We start from the raw sequence: 16,082 nt of genomic DNA, 5'->3' as shown, positions 1-16,082 counted from the left end.
TCAAAGTTAGTACAGATATAACTTGGAAAGGAAGCCTCGTCACGAAGTGCTGCTGTTGCAAACGACGCGTGAAAAGATCAAAGTTGAATGCTTGCTTTAGTCATGTTCGCGATATTTGCTGGTGCTAAAACCCGCCCAATGCAATCCCAGACCTCCAAGAACATACAAATAACGACCTTTTGGCCCCGAGCTCTAAGGGGACCTTGACACACGACCAAAAATCGACTCCGACCAAAATAAAACACCAGATCCAATCCTGCCTCGCCCTCCCAACTGCCCAACGGCCATGCTTCCGCTACGTAGAAAAGAAAGCATCGTACAAGCCCAACCTCAAATCCGACTCCCAGTTCCGTTTCCGCCATGCAACAACGCCCTCTCTGAACTGAACCCTCCGAATCCCCTTCAAGTGCCGTTGTTGCCGGCCCCCTCAGGGCCGCCGAGCCTTTCTCGTTGGACCATGACACGCTGGTTGCATATGTCGATGAACATCTCGAACCTCTCAATGATTTGGTCCTTCTCGACAAGCTTCTTCTTCAGCTCTTCCACCTCCTTTTGCTTGTCCTCCTTGAACTTGTCAAACTCCTCGCGGGCTTTGGCGAGTTCCTTCCTCAGATCCGCCCGAATGCGCTCTTCAGCCGTGGGGTGTGGTTTGCTGTAGATCGCTGGTCGGTTTTCGGCCAGGCCAGTGGCCACCTTTTGTGGATTCCGGTTGATCGCAGCCCGGGCGTTGTAGATGTCGCGGGGAAGTAGGGGAACGTGAGGGTTTTCGTTTTGGAGTATTTCCAGTGTCTCGTTCACACTAACCCCTGTCGAAGAGTCAGCGGCTGCTCTTTCTCGTGGTGTGGTCTTTGTCGGCTCACCATTCTCTTTGAGAGCCTTGACGGCGGCGACCATCTTGCTGTCTAGCTTGCGAGCGGCTGGGTGGAGCAGCGGGCTTTCGCTCGGCCCGTGGTTGTGCTGCAGATGCTGCGGGTCGGGTCGGTATCGGATCGTCCACTGGGTTCGCTGCTCAATGGCAAAGAAACCGAATTGGCAGTCGCATTTGCGCGACGATGTCTTGCGCTTGCGGAATTCCGGGCTGACGCGACTCGGCGGCTTGCCCGCTCTGTCGCACACAAACAGAACCTTCTTGAGGCCAGGAACCGTCTTCTTGGAGCGCCCGATGACAATCGCGTAGCCAACCGATGTGCAATACGCGAGAACACTCTTGTGGACCGCCTCGAGGGTCGGGAAACTGCCTCCCTCCGGAGGTGCGGACATCATCTCCCCCATGGGTGTCCTAGGAACGAAAGGCGTCCCGTCGAGCATCTTGGGCTCGAGGGAGTCGTCACCCTCGGCCAAGGTTTCAACTTCCATGCTGTCCCCATGGTGCTCGCTAGCCTGGGCTGGCGTCTCAGGCCGAGGCTGGGCTGGCTGCTGCACCTGCTGCTGAACTGGGGAGGCCTGCGGCACTTGTTGAGCCTGCTGGACTTGCTGAACTTGTTGCGGAACCTGCTGTATCTGCTGGACTTGAGGAGCCTGCGGGAGTTGCTGCTGTACCGCGGGAGGGGTAGGCTGGGACAGAGTCTGCTGGGGTTGGGGTTGAGGCTGTGCCTGGGCCTGGTGGGAGAGGATCGGTTCGTTCTTGATTTGCTGCTGATTCAAGTTCTGTTGTTGCTGGTGAAGACTGTGTTGTTGATTCAGTTTTTGTTGTTGAGTTAGGGTCTGCTGCTGGTGTTGCTGCGCGAGATTTTGCTGCTGCTGGCTAAGCGTCTGCTGTTGGCCCAGAGTCTGCTGTTGATGCTGCTGCTGCTGTTGTTGTTGCTGTTGCTGCTGCTGCTGCTGCTGCTGCTGTTGCTGATGCTGCTGCTGATGCTGCTGCTGATGCTGTTGCTGCTGCTGGTGCTGCTGCTGATGCTGTTGCTGCTGCTGCTGCTGCTGCTGGTGCTGCTGGTGCTGATGTTGGTGTTGTTGTTGGTGCGCCTGATGCTGTTGATGTTGATGTTGCTGGTGCTGATGCTGCTGGCCCAAGCCTTGCTGTTGTCCAAGGCCCTGCTGTTGACTCAAGCTTTGCTGCTGGCCCAGAGCCTGCTGCTGTCCAAGGCCTTGGTGTTGACCGAGGCCCTGCTGCTGAGCGAGGCTCTGTTGATGGCCGAGGCTCTGCTGGGCTCCGAGACCCTGCGGTTGTCCTAGACTCTGTTGTTGCCCGAGGGCCTGCTGCTGCCCAATACCTTGCTGGTTGCCCAGAGGAAGAAACATGGAAGGCGCGTTTTGGGGCATTTGCTGCCTCTGGGGAGGCACCCTCTGACGGCCAAGGGCGGCGGCATTGGGAACGTGACTCGTCGGGCGCGAGTTCGCGTTGACGTTGCCATTGACGGGGGTAGGGGTCTGGAAGAGATGATGGGGATACTGAGCCTGAGGAGGCTGTTGAGGAGTGTATGCTTGTTGGTAAGGCGACGCGTTATGAGGGCCCGGTGATGGTTTCTGCTGGGCGGGATTCGCGTGTAGAGGCGGGAAGCCTGGGCCGCCGTGGCTGCGTCGAATGCCTGGCTGGGGAAAGGCAAGGCCGGGATGGCTGCTGTGACCCGGCTGCCCCAGACTCGACATCTTGTCGAGGAAAGGAAAAAATCGTCGACGGTTCAAAGGAGAGAAGGGCGAGAGAAGGGGAAGAAAGGACAGGGTCTGTTTGAGGTCGGACGTGTGTGTGAGGGTGAGGGGGACGCTGGGCGGCGGCGGCGGCGGCGGCGGCGACGGCGAAAGTCGAGAAAACTCTCGAGGACGGCAATTCGGAAAAGGCTCAGCGCGGGGCGTGAGCGTGGGCGTCGACGTCGAAGTCGTTACCTCGAAGTCGTTGAGCCTCCGCTATCGTGAAGCAAATCCCCGAGATGCTCAAAAGGATGCAACAAACGAACCCTTGAATGTGGTCTGGGGGTGTCGATAATGGGATTGGGGGGAGGGAGAGGCGTGGAGTGTGTGTGGGTTCTGGGAGGTGTGCACGAAAAAGAAGGGGGAGAGCAAACATGCGAGTGGTGTGCGAGGAAGAGAAGGCGGACATGGAAGAGACCTGGGCGGATGGGGGCTGCGAGGGACGCGGACGTGGACGGGCCAGAGGAGCGAAAGTCAGAGCCTGAGCAAGGAAGCAAAAAAAAAAAAAAAAAAAAAAAGGCGAGGGAGGGGGGTCGGAAGGGAAGGGGAGGGATGGGGGGGGGGGGGGGACGAAAGGAGGACACTGGCCTGAAGGGAGAAATTTTCTGTGGCGCGGGCCTATTCTTTGGGGCGCTCTCAAACCTCACTGCACTTGGGGCGAAAGACAAGAAAAAAAGGGGGTCCAGACTCATTGGAAGTGAGGTGAGGGAGGGGGTAAAGCGGCCTGAGGACTGCCGCCTAAGCCGAAACGGACGGCACGTGATCATTGTTCAGCTAGGGAGAGAGTGATGTCACCGACGTCCTCGCCCCGTCTTTCAGGCCGGGTTTCCCATTGTTGCTGACTGCGCCGGCTTTTTTTTAGCAACCGCCCCCCCCAAATTCAGCGCGTAAAAACGCGCAGCAGCAGTAGTAGTAGCAGCAATAACAACAGGTCGCAAAGGCAACGTGTTTCGATTCCAGTGTGGAGGGGAAACATGAGCAGACGAGAAACATCGGATTGTCAATCAAGCACGCGCTCGGCCCATGGAGATGGCCGAAGAAACTGATAACAATCGAGAGGGAGAGAGAGGGAGAGTGAACAGAAGATGAAATACCCATGTTAAAGTGGGTTTTTCTATTCTGTCCATTCTGGTTTTATCGGCAAATTTGAGGCTTGTCAAAGGGATACACACATTTGCGACGCCCGCCACTAATCATTTATCACGACCCGAACCACCCGCTGACATCTTTCTACCAACACGACAAAAGAACGTGCGGCTGAGGGGGCACCAGTCACAAGTCACATTCGACGTTGGTTAGACGTCCCGACGGCGCAGGTTCGAGGTCGAACTTGGAGACTTTTGACATTGACAGCAACTTGCTCGACTTGCATGCCTTTTTCTATTCGCACTCCTGGGCCTCCAGCGCGCTGTCATGTTGGTTAGGTTGCGCTTGTACCACCTTCCCGTGCAGGTACCTTTCCTGTCGCCTACAACCAGCTCCCCGGGGGGGGGGGTCTCAGGACACACCCCCCTCCCATTGTACCTCACCCTCAGGTCCCGTCCTCCCCCCTCGCCGAACCCTCAAGGAATACTCGCCTGACGGCATCCGACGTTAACATTGTCTATCGTCATCTTTGCTCGCGGTATTGGAAATTCGAGCCAAACTCGCGAGTCGCCGCCGCCGTTGCTCCTTATCATTGTACCCATCTACGTCGAGCGATACGATTCACACTGCATCTACGCATACCATCGTACCCGGGTTTCTGACGGCTTGCTACAGCTACAGCATCAAGCTCCCCCTGGAGCCCGCAAATCAGCCCTACCACTCCCCCCCCCCCCCCCTTCAGGAGCTGAATGGCCTGTCTGTGCCTCGGGGTGCTTTTTTTGGTGGGGAGGGGGGGGGGGGGGGGGGGGGGGGTCCTCCGCCTCGCTTGACCAGGTCGTATCCCTGCCACACACTTGAGTCTACACCGACTTCACCGAGATACTCCAAAGGCACACCCCTACCCACCTACCAGATGTTCGCGAGACTATTCAACCTCACAAATCGGGCCACTGTTGTGGTCCAACATAAACTTTATCATAGTTCATATTCCACATGTTAACATTCAGTTATTTAAAGGCATATAGGCTGGGTTTGATATGGTAGGATGCTACAGCCAGCTTGCCTATCTTACTCTTGCAGGCACTTGCAGGCATGTATGTATAACTCTTTAATTCAAGTCCGGCATGCAAAGCCTCGTCACCAGTGCGACGTGTCATGACTATCAGTTCCATCAACACGTTTGGGGATGAGGAAACTAGGTAAGGTCGACCTTCGCTTCTTCCAGCATGATGATAGCTGAACACTGGTTCCATCGGCGCTGAATCCAGCACCATCCATCACTCTTGATTATGATCATTCCCCGTATACTACAATGATTCTTCCCTAGACTGGCAAGACCTGATTGTCTTATGACTTCCCTACTACGAAGCTTCCACAATGCAACATGGTATCTTTTGCTCCACCTTTATGCGCCAAAATATAATTTCACCACACGTTCTATATCCAAGAGCCCTCATGCGACAGGGAGTCGACATGTATATCACTCGTTTCTCTTCTTCCTCTTGCTAGGCCTCCGCTCCGTTGGTCCGTCCACAAAATGGCCCTTGTCTTGCTGGTGCTGCTTCAGGTTATCCGGTCGATGCTTGTACTGGCTCGTGCAGCCGGGGTACGGACACCGGTAGATCTTGGGAGGCGCCATTGAGTGCTGCAGCTTCTTATGTTTCGCCATGCTGCCCTTGAACCACTGGGGGTCGCCCTTTGGTTGGTATCCGCAAATCTCGCAACAATCGCTAGCCTTCACCTCCAACTTCTGCCCCGTGCTACTAAGAGACGCTTGCACAGACTCTTCGGGCGGCGCGGTACAAAAGTTGGTTGGTGTGAGCGACGTCTGCAAAATCTCCTTCGTGGAGCTCTCGCCGGTCTCGTAGAATAGCGAGATAGCGTTCGCGAGTTCCGCGTCATTCATCGCCCGCTGAGTGTCAGGCAGGGGCGTCGGCATGACAAGCGGATCCTCCGGCGCCAGGAGAAAACTCTCCCACGGGTCATCGAGCGCTGTTGTTGTGTTTCTGATGAATTCTTCGAGGGCCGCCTCGCCACCCACATTGGCGGTACCCTGTTTGGCGTGCTTGATCGCCTCCTTTTCCCAGATACCGGAAAAGATGGTTCGGGCGAGATCAACACCGTTTACATGGTACGATGTCCGTTGCATCTCCTCTAGCAAGTGCTGGTGGTAGAAACAGTCAGACAGCTCTCTTACCTTGGGGACGTAGCTGTCGAAGTATTCTTGCATTGACACGCATCCCTGCCAACAGTGTCAGTACCATACGGTGAAATAGCCTTCCGCAAGACTTACCTTGCCCGCCTGCATCAGCTCCAACTCCGCCCTCCTTGCGCTACGAATGCTTCCATTGTCGATGCGCATCTGAATCCGCTTTATGTTCGGATCAAGGTTCTCAGCATGACTGAAATCGCGGCGAATCTCGCACCGCCACGTTCTAAAACTGGCAGCGAGGTGTCTGTTTAGGGTCGAACTGTCGGTAGTATCCACAGAGTGTTTTGTCCATAGCATAGAGCTGAGGACCTCGGTCGACTCAAGATTCTTGCTAGGCAAGACGGCGTGTTCCAGCTCTGGTCTCCTGAATCAGCGGCAAACAATATGAGCGGCGTGTACGACTTACCGTCCAAGAAGAAGCGCGCCACTTCCAACAAAATGTCCCTTTTCAATTGATTTCCAGAAGGGGGAGAGGCTGACTCCTTGCCTTTCAGACTTGGTGGCGTCAGAGATACACGCCCATCTCGCTCTGATATCAGTTCGTCCAATTCACCGAGCGACAGATCCAATGGCTGCCAGATCGCAGACGCCACTTCGGCATAATCTGTTCGCTCCCCTGCAGCTAGCCAATTACTGTAATAGAAGGCTTGCGCAAAGAGCTGCTTTGAACGGTTGCGCGCGTCGTCTTCGTGCACAATGAGAGAAAGCGAGTAGGTAACGTGGATGAAGCAGAGCATGTCAACGCTGCTAGTCGAACGGCCACCCTCAAGCAGAACCTTGAGCACAGAGAGGCCCCTGTTGGCTATTTCCTGTAATGATATGCTTTGCAATTGTCCCACAAGAGGATTGTGGGTTAGGTGCCGCAGTTTTCTTAGGGATGAAGTGATATGGGTCTTTAGCGTGTCCCACGCTGATCCGACAAGAGAGTTGGCATCGACAGCATGGGCAGGGATGGCCGTGTCTGTTGCTATCACCAGACCCGAAGCGTCAGACATCTGTTCAGGGGCGACCGCGCCGTTCTCGTTCGGGCGAAGTGCCGCATCTGAACTTTCCAGAAGTGGGAGCTGTTGGTCGCAGTTCAAGTCGTCCGGGAGAAACGTAGGAAGCGGCTGGAGCATGATATCGTCTGCTGGCAGTTCCGAGATGAAGGCATGCGACGGCATGCTGTAGTTTGAGTAGCGACTCGCATTGGAGCAGCCTCGGGAGAGTAGTCCCCCCGAGCTGCCATCAGAGGTCGGCGAAGTGAGGCTAGTCTCGGCGGTCGTCCAAGCACCACTGAAAGCAGAAGCAGGCGAGACGAGGTAACTAGCTGTCGTGTCGGTACTGGCGTTCGATCTGAGCGAATTGCTGGGGGAGAGATTTTTAGTTCGGGCAGTGGGTTGGTGCTGTTTCCGATGCTGTTCGAGACCGTAGGTGTGTAGAGACAGCGATGGCCGGTCGGATTTGCCCATGATACTGTCATTTGTATAGAGGCAGTTCTGCAAAGGCCAGTCGAACGATGGGTCAGGCAACACGGGCACGGTCGACTCCAGGCCTGCCGCCCCCATGGCCAATGATACCGCGGGCTCGCTCTCCAAGATGCAACGATGGACATCCATCGGTGTTGGAAGAGGCACCTCGACGGAGTCAATCTCCAAGATTTCGGTGCACGAGGATAGCTCAACTTGTTGAGGTTGAATGCAAGAATCATAGCTGGGTGGTGGAAGGACGGCGATGTCGGATACATCCTTCATGTCGATGTCTGACACATGGTTGGTTTTCGACCGTTGCCCTAACGAGGAGAAGAAGTTCTTCGCAACGGACATGATCCTACGTCTCTTTCCCGGGTGGCCGAGGCAGCGTTTGCACTTCCCGTCGTTGAACTTCTCGGCCTTTCCACATTCATAACACCAGTACTCGCCAGTAAAGAGCTGGTCGCATGCGTACAGGTGCCTCAACATGGTCTCGTGATTCGGAAACCTCTTGCGGCAGCGCAGTAGCGGACATTCGAGACGATCAGCCGCTGTCATTTTCTGGGAGGTGTTGCGCTGGACGGCGGCCCAGACAATGAACCTGTGCAGTGCACATTGGTCCGGGGTGACGGTGCGAGTGCTGCGACGTTAGCTTCGAGCTCGAGATCTACACTATAACGGCCAGATATGCACCCAAAGTTTAAGCACAACAGACTTACACGCATGAGGATGAGCCGGTGGAGTCAATGGAGGAGCGGGTTGAGGATGATGAACTCGTGGAGCAAGAGTCTCGTCGTGGTCGTGTCCGACTGAGGCGGGATGAAGTGAGAGCTCGTAGGGCTGAAGGACTCTGGTTCAGCGAACGGCGGTCATCCCCGAAGGTCAACAGCGAGAGTTTCGACTCCATGGTGCTGCCAGGGCCCAGAGCCTGAATTGGAGACACGATGGCAAAGGAAAGCAACGGTCAGTGAAGCGTGGACCAAACAAGGACTGATCCGCCACCCATTTTTGATTTATTTGACCATGAGGTGAATGAATCCTGCAAGAGGGATGTCCTAGAATCCAGGACTCGGCAGCATCCCCTAGGACTTGAACGGCGGGTTGGGACTGGCTGAAAATGGCGGCCTCACCCCCCCGGCAGGTGCTGTGCGTGCATGCGACTGGGCTGTGTGCCCAGCCTGCCAGCTTTGTTGGTCTTGGTCAAAGAGAGGGGAAAGAGACATCCGGTGTGGAGAGGCCCCTCGGCGTCAAGGTGTGTTAAGGTGAGGTAAGCGGGAAATGTGGTGGCAGTGACATGTAGCTACGTTCCGTCGTCATCCTCCGTCCTTTTTGCCGTGTATTTTTCAAGAGCAAAGAGGTCCGACCACAATACGCCAACTTTACCGCTCGCCAGCATCTGTTGAAGTGAACTCGAATGTCGTGAAGATCGGCCTAAGAAGAAGCAAACCGAGCGAGTCGAGTCGAGTGTCTTGCGGCAGCCGGTGTATGTGCAGCATTGATGTCAGACCAATCACGCCGTGGTCTTGTCGAGGCAGTAAGCAAGGCACACTCGGCCAATACATTCTCCATCTGACACGGACGAGCTGGACTCGGGACTGGTGGGTGAGTGGAAGACGAGCCGCCACATCGGCTAGACGCGCTGCCGTGTGAGGTGAGGGTAACCAATTCAGGCACCCGGCGATGTTTTGATGCTGGAGACCGCCTTGCCTTCCGCCTTGGAGACACTGACGCAAGCAGTCGAAAGGCGGGATCGAGGCTTTCCGCAATCTCCATGCCGAAGTAGCATTTTAGCGTCCGACCTCGTTGCGCCGCAGGGGAGAAAGTCCTGGGCTGGGCAGTGTCACGGTATGAAGTGCCGGGGTTGCTAAGGCTTAGCACTTTGAACCTGGCTGCTGAACACGAGCACGGGGCTGCGACAAAAACTAAACAACAATGCACTAACTCGGATCATTTGTCGATGTTGAACTGATCCTCTATCCACGCTTTGTCGCTCCATCGGAAAACTTCGACAAGCGATGGTGTGCTTCCTGGGGCCTGAAGAAAGGCAATCAAATAGTTTAAGCGGTGGAAAGCCTATGTAGCTTAATCACTTTGAGACGGGTACAGTAAACACAAATATTTGGCAGGGAGAAGAAGTCGCTGCTACAACCTACGAAAAACTCTCTGTGGGAGACGGTGTTTCTTAGTCCGAGATCGAGAAAGCGAGAGAGGGATCGAGAAGAAGGACAATTGCACAAATCGTGTACAGCTTCAGGGTCTTTGCAATAAATACTCCTGCACCCATCCAAGTACTTAGAACTCCCCACGGCGACCAGCACTCTGTAATCTTTCTTTCAGCCAACACCAACCCGTTTGCTTGTGGCGATTCTCATCACGATAACCAAAGGAGTCGCTCAAGACGACGCGACGCTTTCCGTCGTCAATTTTACCGCCGGCGCCCCAAGACCCAGGATTGGCTTGCCATCTGGCTCATGCCAGGACCCTGATCCTGATCCGACCAACAGCAGTCCATCTGGTCGTCGACGACAGCACCAACAGGCGATCAGGGGTCACAGGTCCGCCTTACCGCTCGCCCAAACCAATCAACCTTGAACACTGCTCTCTGAATGTTGACGCATCTGTCACCGCTGACAAGGAGATACCTGATCGCCGTCTGCCCTGTCTGAAGCTCCAGTCTGGATAGTTCCTTGTGTAGAAAACAACGGCTTACCGCTTCGGCCGGGAGCCATGTAGAACCCCAGCGCCTCATCGGCTCTCCTCAAATGTCTTGCCCCCTAGTGGCCCAGGACAGCGACAACTCCCGGCTGATCTCGCCGACCAATTCGCCTTCTGCAAATCCGAGTCTCTCGCCTGGGCTTCTGCCGGTGTCGTGTGTCCGCGACGGACGGGCCACGGCATGTTTGAGGGGCGTCTAGACGATCAATTTCGGCCCATTCGGGATGAGGTCGGGCTATGTACGGATTCCTTTTTTCGACATGCAATCCATTCGAGCATTCTACTTGGCACAAGCAGCACGGAGCTGCTCCAATTCAGGCCAAACAGAGAAAGAGGGGCTTTCTTTGGGGAGACGACCTCCAAAGGCACAGTAGCATACGCGCTGCAAACTCCTTACCCACTGTTTCAGATATTCGGCGCGTGGGCGGATCGTCGCGGCCAGGCGACTTTGTGCGTTCCGAGCACCCCATGCTAGGGATTCATGTTGCGTGCTGACGCAACCCAACCAGGCATTGTACATAAACGGCAACAAAGAGAATATGGGCACCCCGCCTTCTACATCGTTGCCGAGTCGAGAAGCCGCGATGCTGTCCCAGAGGGAAGGGGGGGAGGGCTCAAAGACACCGTCGTGATATGCGGCTACAGCGGCCCATCTGTCCACCAGTCTTCTCTCCACCTCGGTAGCGCCTGCATATCGTGTCATGCTCGCATGGTTACGAACCAGTTGCTTGGGGCGAATGGGAGTCTTGGACCGACTTTGGGGCAGCAGAAACACCCCTGCTCGACTGTTAAGCCCCCTCCGGAGTGTCCATCAGGGGCTGGGTTATGCGGGGATTTGTTTTAGCCCATTCCCGCTTGCAAAAGTGTGTTACAGAAACGCCTATCGACTGGGTCTAGCATCAGGTAGAGGACATTAGCAGGCCGCAGACGATCCCGATTTCTCTTCTGGATTTTATTTGCGAGAACGAAACGATAGGATGCCGTTGACCCAGTACTGCTTACTAGCTAGCTAGGCTTGTGACCTCGCCGTATCCATGTCACCGATTAACCGTTGATTCTACGGGTGGCCCGAATGCCGTTCTTGACACTGTTGGTAGTTATCGCCGAGTTCGTCAGCCAATGACACACTCAAGGCCGGGACCAATAACACGTCGACGGTACCGTCCAGACCAAGAGCTGTCAGTGTCTGAATCTGGCCTCGATCCGAGGCATAAGTCTGAAGTTGTCAGCAATGACTGGATCTAGGCTGTTCGACATTTCAGGTTTATGGATGTTTCTGGGTCATGTCCTCCCAGCATGCCTTGCCAAAATACCTGGATTCCTGTACTGGTCCCGTTTATGTGGTCGCAGGACTCATCTAGTGGCGCTGCTTCTCATCTCGGGCATTTGACTGTGAACAGTCGCATTCACCAATTGACAATGAGTCGCACCAGACCGTTCATCGCTACAGTGTGTCTGGCATTTATCTTCAAGCAGAGACATGGTGTCGACTGGTAGAAACCACACTGCTAAGAGAAATGTAAAGCGAATTCCCAAAATTTTGATCAGTGATACACGGTGAAGTCTCCAGTCTTCAAAGCTCTCGACTTTTCCATAAAGCTGAGATTGGTCGCTGCGTCATTCCCCCAGTATCGACGTGGAGGAATGCCACTCTCTGTGACCATTTAGCACCTGCTTGCTGGATAGGAAATATGATTTCCCACATTCCAACGCAAGCAGATCTCCAACCGAACTAGTGGGAAGGACAATAGGCAAACAGGACGACATATCTCGTCCGCGCGCTGTCTCTGGCAACCCGCCAAGGTGCCGGCCGTCCTTCAGCTCCCCTCTGATAATCCGCCCGATGGCAACCGGCACTTGATGATTCGCCTGATATAGTACCGAAAACCCCCTTGAAGTAAAGGCCGGCTTTTCATATTTTCTTGGTCGTTTCCAACATGGTCTGGATTAAGAAGGCTGTAGAGCTAGCTGCCGCATCCCTCTCGATGGTTACTCACGCAAGCGCCATCCCTGACACGTACGACACGGGTTGCTTTCGCTGGCAACGGCGTTCCGCTACCGTCGATCCCCGCTGCGTTCGCCAACGGCCACTGCAAGCGTCAGGTCGCGGGTGGATTCATCGACACCGATCCTGGCCCTCCAGTCACAGGCAACTGCAATGTGGCGTCCAGTTTCACCCTGAGCTTCGCCGGTCAGCTGAGTGTCGCAGACGCGGTCGTCTCGGTGAAACCGTGGCACGTTCTTTATCCCGCTCCGCCCCATCAGCCCGCCGGACAGCATCACCGTTACTTTCTCGCTGAATAGCGGCGAGCTCGCGTAGTCAAACCCGAGCCTTTTCGGCGGCAGGGCCGGGTTCTGCCAGGACACCAGCGGTCAGGTCTTTGGATGTTTGTTAACCCGGCCGAGGCCTACCCGCCGAACTGCAACCCTGTAAGGCTTGGCCCCGTAGTAGGTGCGTGATACGCGAGGCGACTTTCAAACCGTGCATGTGATAACAGCTCGCAGCTGACGCTTCGGGGCGTGCAGCATCGACTTGCCAGAACGGTGCCATTGTCAGCGGCTTTTCTTCGTAGTCGTCCTCGACCACGACCACGACGACCCCTAGAGCGACCTCAGGACTGAGCATGCCGCCGGGCACGTCGATTACGACCGTCAGGACTACAGATGTCAGCGCCGGGCCGGGAGGCAGCGTTCTCACCATGGTCAGCAAGTTCCCAAAGCTCCAACGGCCCTGGCACGACGGTGCCGCCGCCGTTCGTGGCCCCGACGGCGGGTGTCATGGTCAACGGTACGCTCAAGCTCCGTTCCGGTCTGTACACCAAGGGCGACTTTGTGACGCCGGCCGGGGCCACCTGCCGAGCCATTTCCGAGTCTTGGATTCTATGACAGACCACGTTTTTGCCGGCCCGCGTCACTGGCATCTAAGACGAATTAGTGTGCAATTGATTATGAAGCCGGGCGCGAGTCTTGGAGCAATTCTTTCATTTGTTTCTACGTGAAGCATGCGTATGTTGCATGGGGTGACGGAAAGTTCGAAGTCATGTCTATGGTGCACGTCGTTTCGGCAAACCCACGCACGATGAGACGGATCTACCGAACAAAAGAACGAATGCCACAGGCCAACTTAAAGTGATTTATCGCCGTGCCCGATGACGGTTCTGATGCCACGAACCTTATCACACTTGTTCTACCTTTCATTGGTATTGCAAGGCCGATTCCAACGTCACCGTGCAGGGCTTCTTATCTTGCTTTGCTTCTAGTCGCGGCTTGCAGCTCGCAGCGTCGCATCTTTATGAGACACCGTCGCCGACAGGCTCTCTTCGTTGACCCGGTGTTATCGGCATTAGCCGTACGGCAGATTGACGGCAGCGGGCGACGCCTTTACACTTGCAAGGATATTGCTGGAGCTGTTGGTGGAACTCTTTCTGGGGGATCGGATGTGGTTCTTGAAGCGAGACTCACAAGAGCGGGTGGCAGTCGCGAAGAGGGGGGGGGGGGGGAGCTCATCACCGGGTAGGGCGGTCAGGCATCTGTAGGATGGGATGGCATGGCATGACATGGATGGATGTCGATATTGACTCTCGCCCTCTGGTTTATTGTACCGTGTATTCGGTCATCGTCTCAATTTATTTGAAGTCTCTTCCCCGCCATCATCCCTCAACGGCTTTCGTCATCGTCGACGTTTGACAGTCGATCCGAGGCAAAGTAGGTACGATACGAAAAGTAAATAACGGTAGACTCTGAATCAGCGCCCTCCGTGTTTCTCATGGACGAATACGAACGAAGACGAAGGGGGCACACCTCGCCTCGGAACTTGGATGACAACAGCAGCAGTACGGATATCACCGCCAGGAAAGGACCAACAACTTCTTGGACGCCTGGCCCAACGCTGCACCTTGCCTTACTCGTACCATTGCCCGGTTCGCCAGATTCTGGCTCAAGTGACTTGCTCATCTGCTCGCCGGCCGGACCAGCCGCTGCTGCCAGCCGGCCAGGCCTACTCGCTATCTGTCCCAAGATATGTAGTCCAATCCGATCCAATTCATCCCACCCCAATGACGCCTCTGCCCCCCAACACCCAACCACCACAGACAACAGTCCAAGACCTAGGGGTGACGCCAGAGACACAGCATCTTGCAGAATCTACCCAGATACACATGGCCTTCGCCGATGTCACCACCCATCACCCAGGTGTCTGCCGAGGGGGGTGAGTGGAAGGGTGGGTGTTGCGAGAAGTCTGATACGAATACCAGAGATACGACACCTCACCTCACGTCTTGTTGGAAGATGATAAAGCAACCTGCTTCGTACGCAATGCATGGCCTGTGCATCGACGGGTGCTTCGTCCACGAAGACAATGCCGGAGGGTGGGGGGTGAAACCGCAGCGACTGACGAATCTGCGAAACCAATGGCGACGCCAACAATCGCGGATAGACAAGACACCAAAAACCCCCAATAGAGAATTGCTGGGTCTGGGCCATCCCAATCGACGGGGAACCGGAGTCGACGACCAGGTATGAGAGAAGTGAAGGAAGAAGTCACAGCCATGATGCATCGGATCACGTCGCGGACGAGGACGGAACTGGATGGACTGCACGACTGAGCTGGAGTCACTGGACACCTCCAACTCCATGGAACGCAGCGGACCCCCCACCACCCCTTGGAAGTCTGGGCAAGGTCACAGACTCGCTGTAAGTGTGCAGTTGCCCCCACCACCACCCACTATCCGGGCCAAGAACCCCGTCCGTTGGTCCCAGACGATGGCAGATGCTGGCCTGGTTTGGGCTTGACAAGCCTTGGCGGCGGACCCCTCCAGCATGATTGGCGTGGTCGCGGTGCCGCCTTATCAAGCGTGTCAGAAGCTGGGAAAGCTCCAATGACACGGCGGCAGAGCTCCAAGAGAGACCCTCACCAAAAAAAATCCATCTGCAAGACGGCGGCGGGTGCGGATTTGCCCTGCTTCTTGCAGTAGCAGCATGTATGTAGCCTGGGAGCCTGTTGCTGCGGCGGCATCCTTCCCACCGCTCATCAGCGGCAGCACACACGCGACATTGGCGCTATCGCTGTCGCTGTCGCCGTCACTGTCGCCAGGGCTCAAAGCGCCTTGCCGGGGTGGTGGGTGTGTCTGTGTGTCTGTGTGTTTTGCGTATGTTCGCGCGTCCCTTTGTATCTCTCACACTGGCATCAACTCAGGAAACAGATAGACAGGCAAGGGGAGCCTGGAGAGGGGAGAAGCAGCTGGGCAGTGTGCCAGCCGATCCGATGATACGGATGGATAGTGCGGATAATAGGGTTGATATGGTAGAAACACACCTCACATCTACACTACACTAGCTCGCCCACATGCGTCAAGCCACCAACAAAAACCAGCGCATCGAGACGGATACATCACAAATACACACATGGATAATGGGGGGTTTCCAGGCGGAAAGATAAAACAACAGTACAAAAGAAAACCAAAAGAAAACCCCAACAAGATGTCTCCCCCCCTGGCTCGAGCTGAATGAAAAGGGGATTCTTGTCACCCAAAGTAGCCAAAGTGGCCTCGCTGTGCCGTAGCTAGCGGCGGAGGTACCTTCGTTTCGACGTTGGTTTGAAGGAGGTTCCCATTCGCAAGCGCACACGACAACAATCTTGTGTCTTTTTTCCCTTTTTCCTTCTCCCCGTCCCCATCCATGCCCATCCCATGCTCATCATCTCCCCGGACCGTCCAGCCCAGGCCTACCACTCCTACTTAACCAAAGTCCACCCACTCTTCAAAAATTTTCGCTCTTGTCTGCAGATTTTTAAGTCCCAAGCCTTTTTTATTTCGTTTTCTTTTCTGTCTGGTTACAATTTCCCATATATTGATTGGTACTCCCAGCCTGCAGGACGTAGGGCTCACGGAACCCAACCCCTCTTACCCTCTGCTTAATCCTTTTTGCTTCAGCCTTAGGTTCTTCTTCTTCTTCTTCTCTTATACGGTTCTCGTTCCACCCCGCCGTTCTTGAGC

General features: G+C 55.3%; 4 protein-coding genes across 4 annotated transcripts; 2 read left to right on the top strand and 2 right to left on the bottom strand.

Moving 5' to 3' along the window:
• Positions 1–402: 402 nt before the first annotated feature.
• On the bottom strand, positions 403–2,586 carry CDEST_05353 (uncharacterized protein; the record flags this gene model as incomplete). The annotated part of the gene is made up of 1 exon (XM_062921512.1): positions 403–2,586. One exon carries the CDS (start codon positions 2,584–2,586, stop codon positions 403–405), a length of 2,184 nt encoding a protein of 727 aa, XP_062777563.1.
• A 1,935-nt stretch (positions 2,587–4,521) lies between these two features.
• Positions 4,522–8,407, bottom strand: CDEST_05352 (uncharacterized protein). Its single transcript, XM_062921511.1, has 4 exons — positions 8,094–8,407; positions 6,330–8,014; positions 6,005–6,279; positions 4,522–5,953 (listed from the first exon to the last, which is right to left on the bottom strand). The coding sequence occupies exons 1-4, from the start codon at positions 8,279–8,281 to the stop codon at positions 5,192–5,194; spliced, it is 2,910 nt and encodes a 969-aa protein (XP_062777562.1). The 5' UTR covers positions 8,282–8,407; the 3' UTR covers positions 4,522–5,191.
• A 4,346-nt stretch (positions 8,408–12,753) lies between these two features.
• Positions 12,754–12,975, top strand: CDEST_05351 (uncharacterized protein; the record flags this gene model as incomplete). The annotated part of the gene is made up of 1 exon (XM_062921510.1): positions 12,754–12,975. The coding sequence occupies one exon, from the start codon at positions 12,754–12,756 to the stop codon at positions 12,973–12,975; it is 222 nt and encodes a 73-aa protein (XP_062777561.1).
• A 932-nt stretch (positions 12,976–13,907) lies between these two features.
• Positions 13,908–14,581, top strand: CDEST_05350 (uncharacterized protein; the record flags this gene model as incomplete). The annotated part of the gene is made up of 1 exon (XM_062921509.1): positions 13,908–14,581. The coding sequence occupies one exon, from the start codon at positions 13,908–13,910 to the stop codon at positions 14,298–14,300; it is 393 nt and encodes a 130-aa protein (XP_062777560.1). The 3' UTR covers positions 14,301–14,581.
• Between the last annotated feature and the right edge of the window lie 1,501 nt (positions 14,582–16,082).

This window comes from Colletotrichum destructivum, chromosome 3, assembly GCF_034447905.1.
Source record: "Colletotrichum destructivum chromosome 3, complete sequence".
In the NCBI taxonomy this organism is placed as follows: Eukaryota; Fungi; Ascomycota; class Sordariomycetes; order Glomerellales; family Glomerellaceae; genus Colletotrichum; species Colletotrichum destructivum.
Note: the sequence above shows the minus strand (reverse complement) of the source record. Positions and strands in the feature narration are given on the sequence as shown.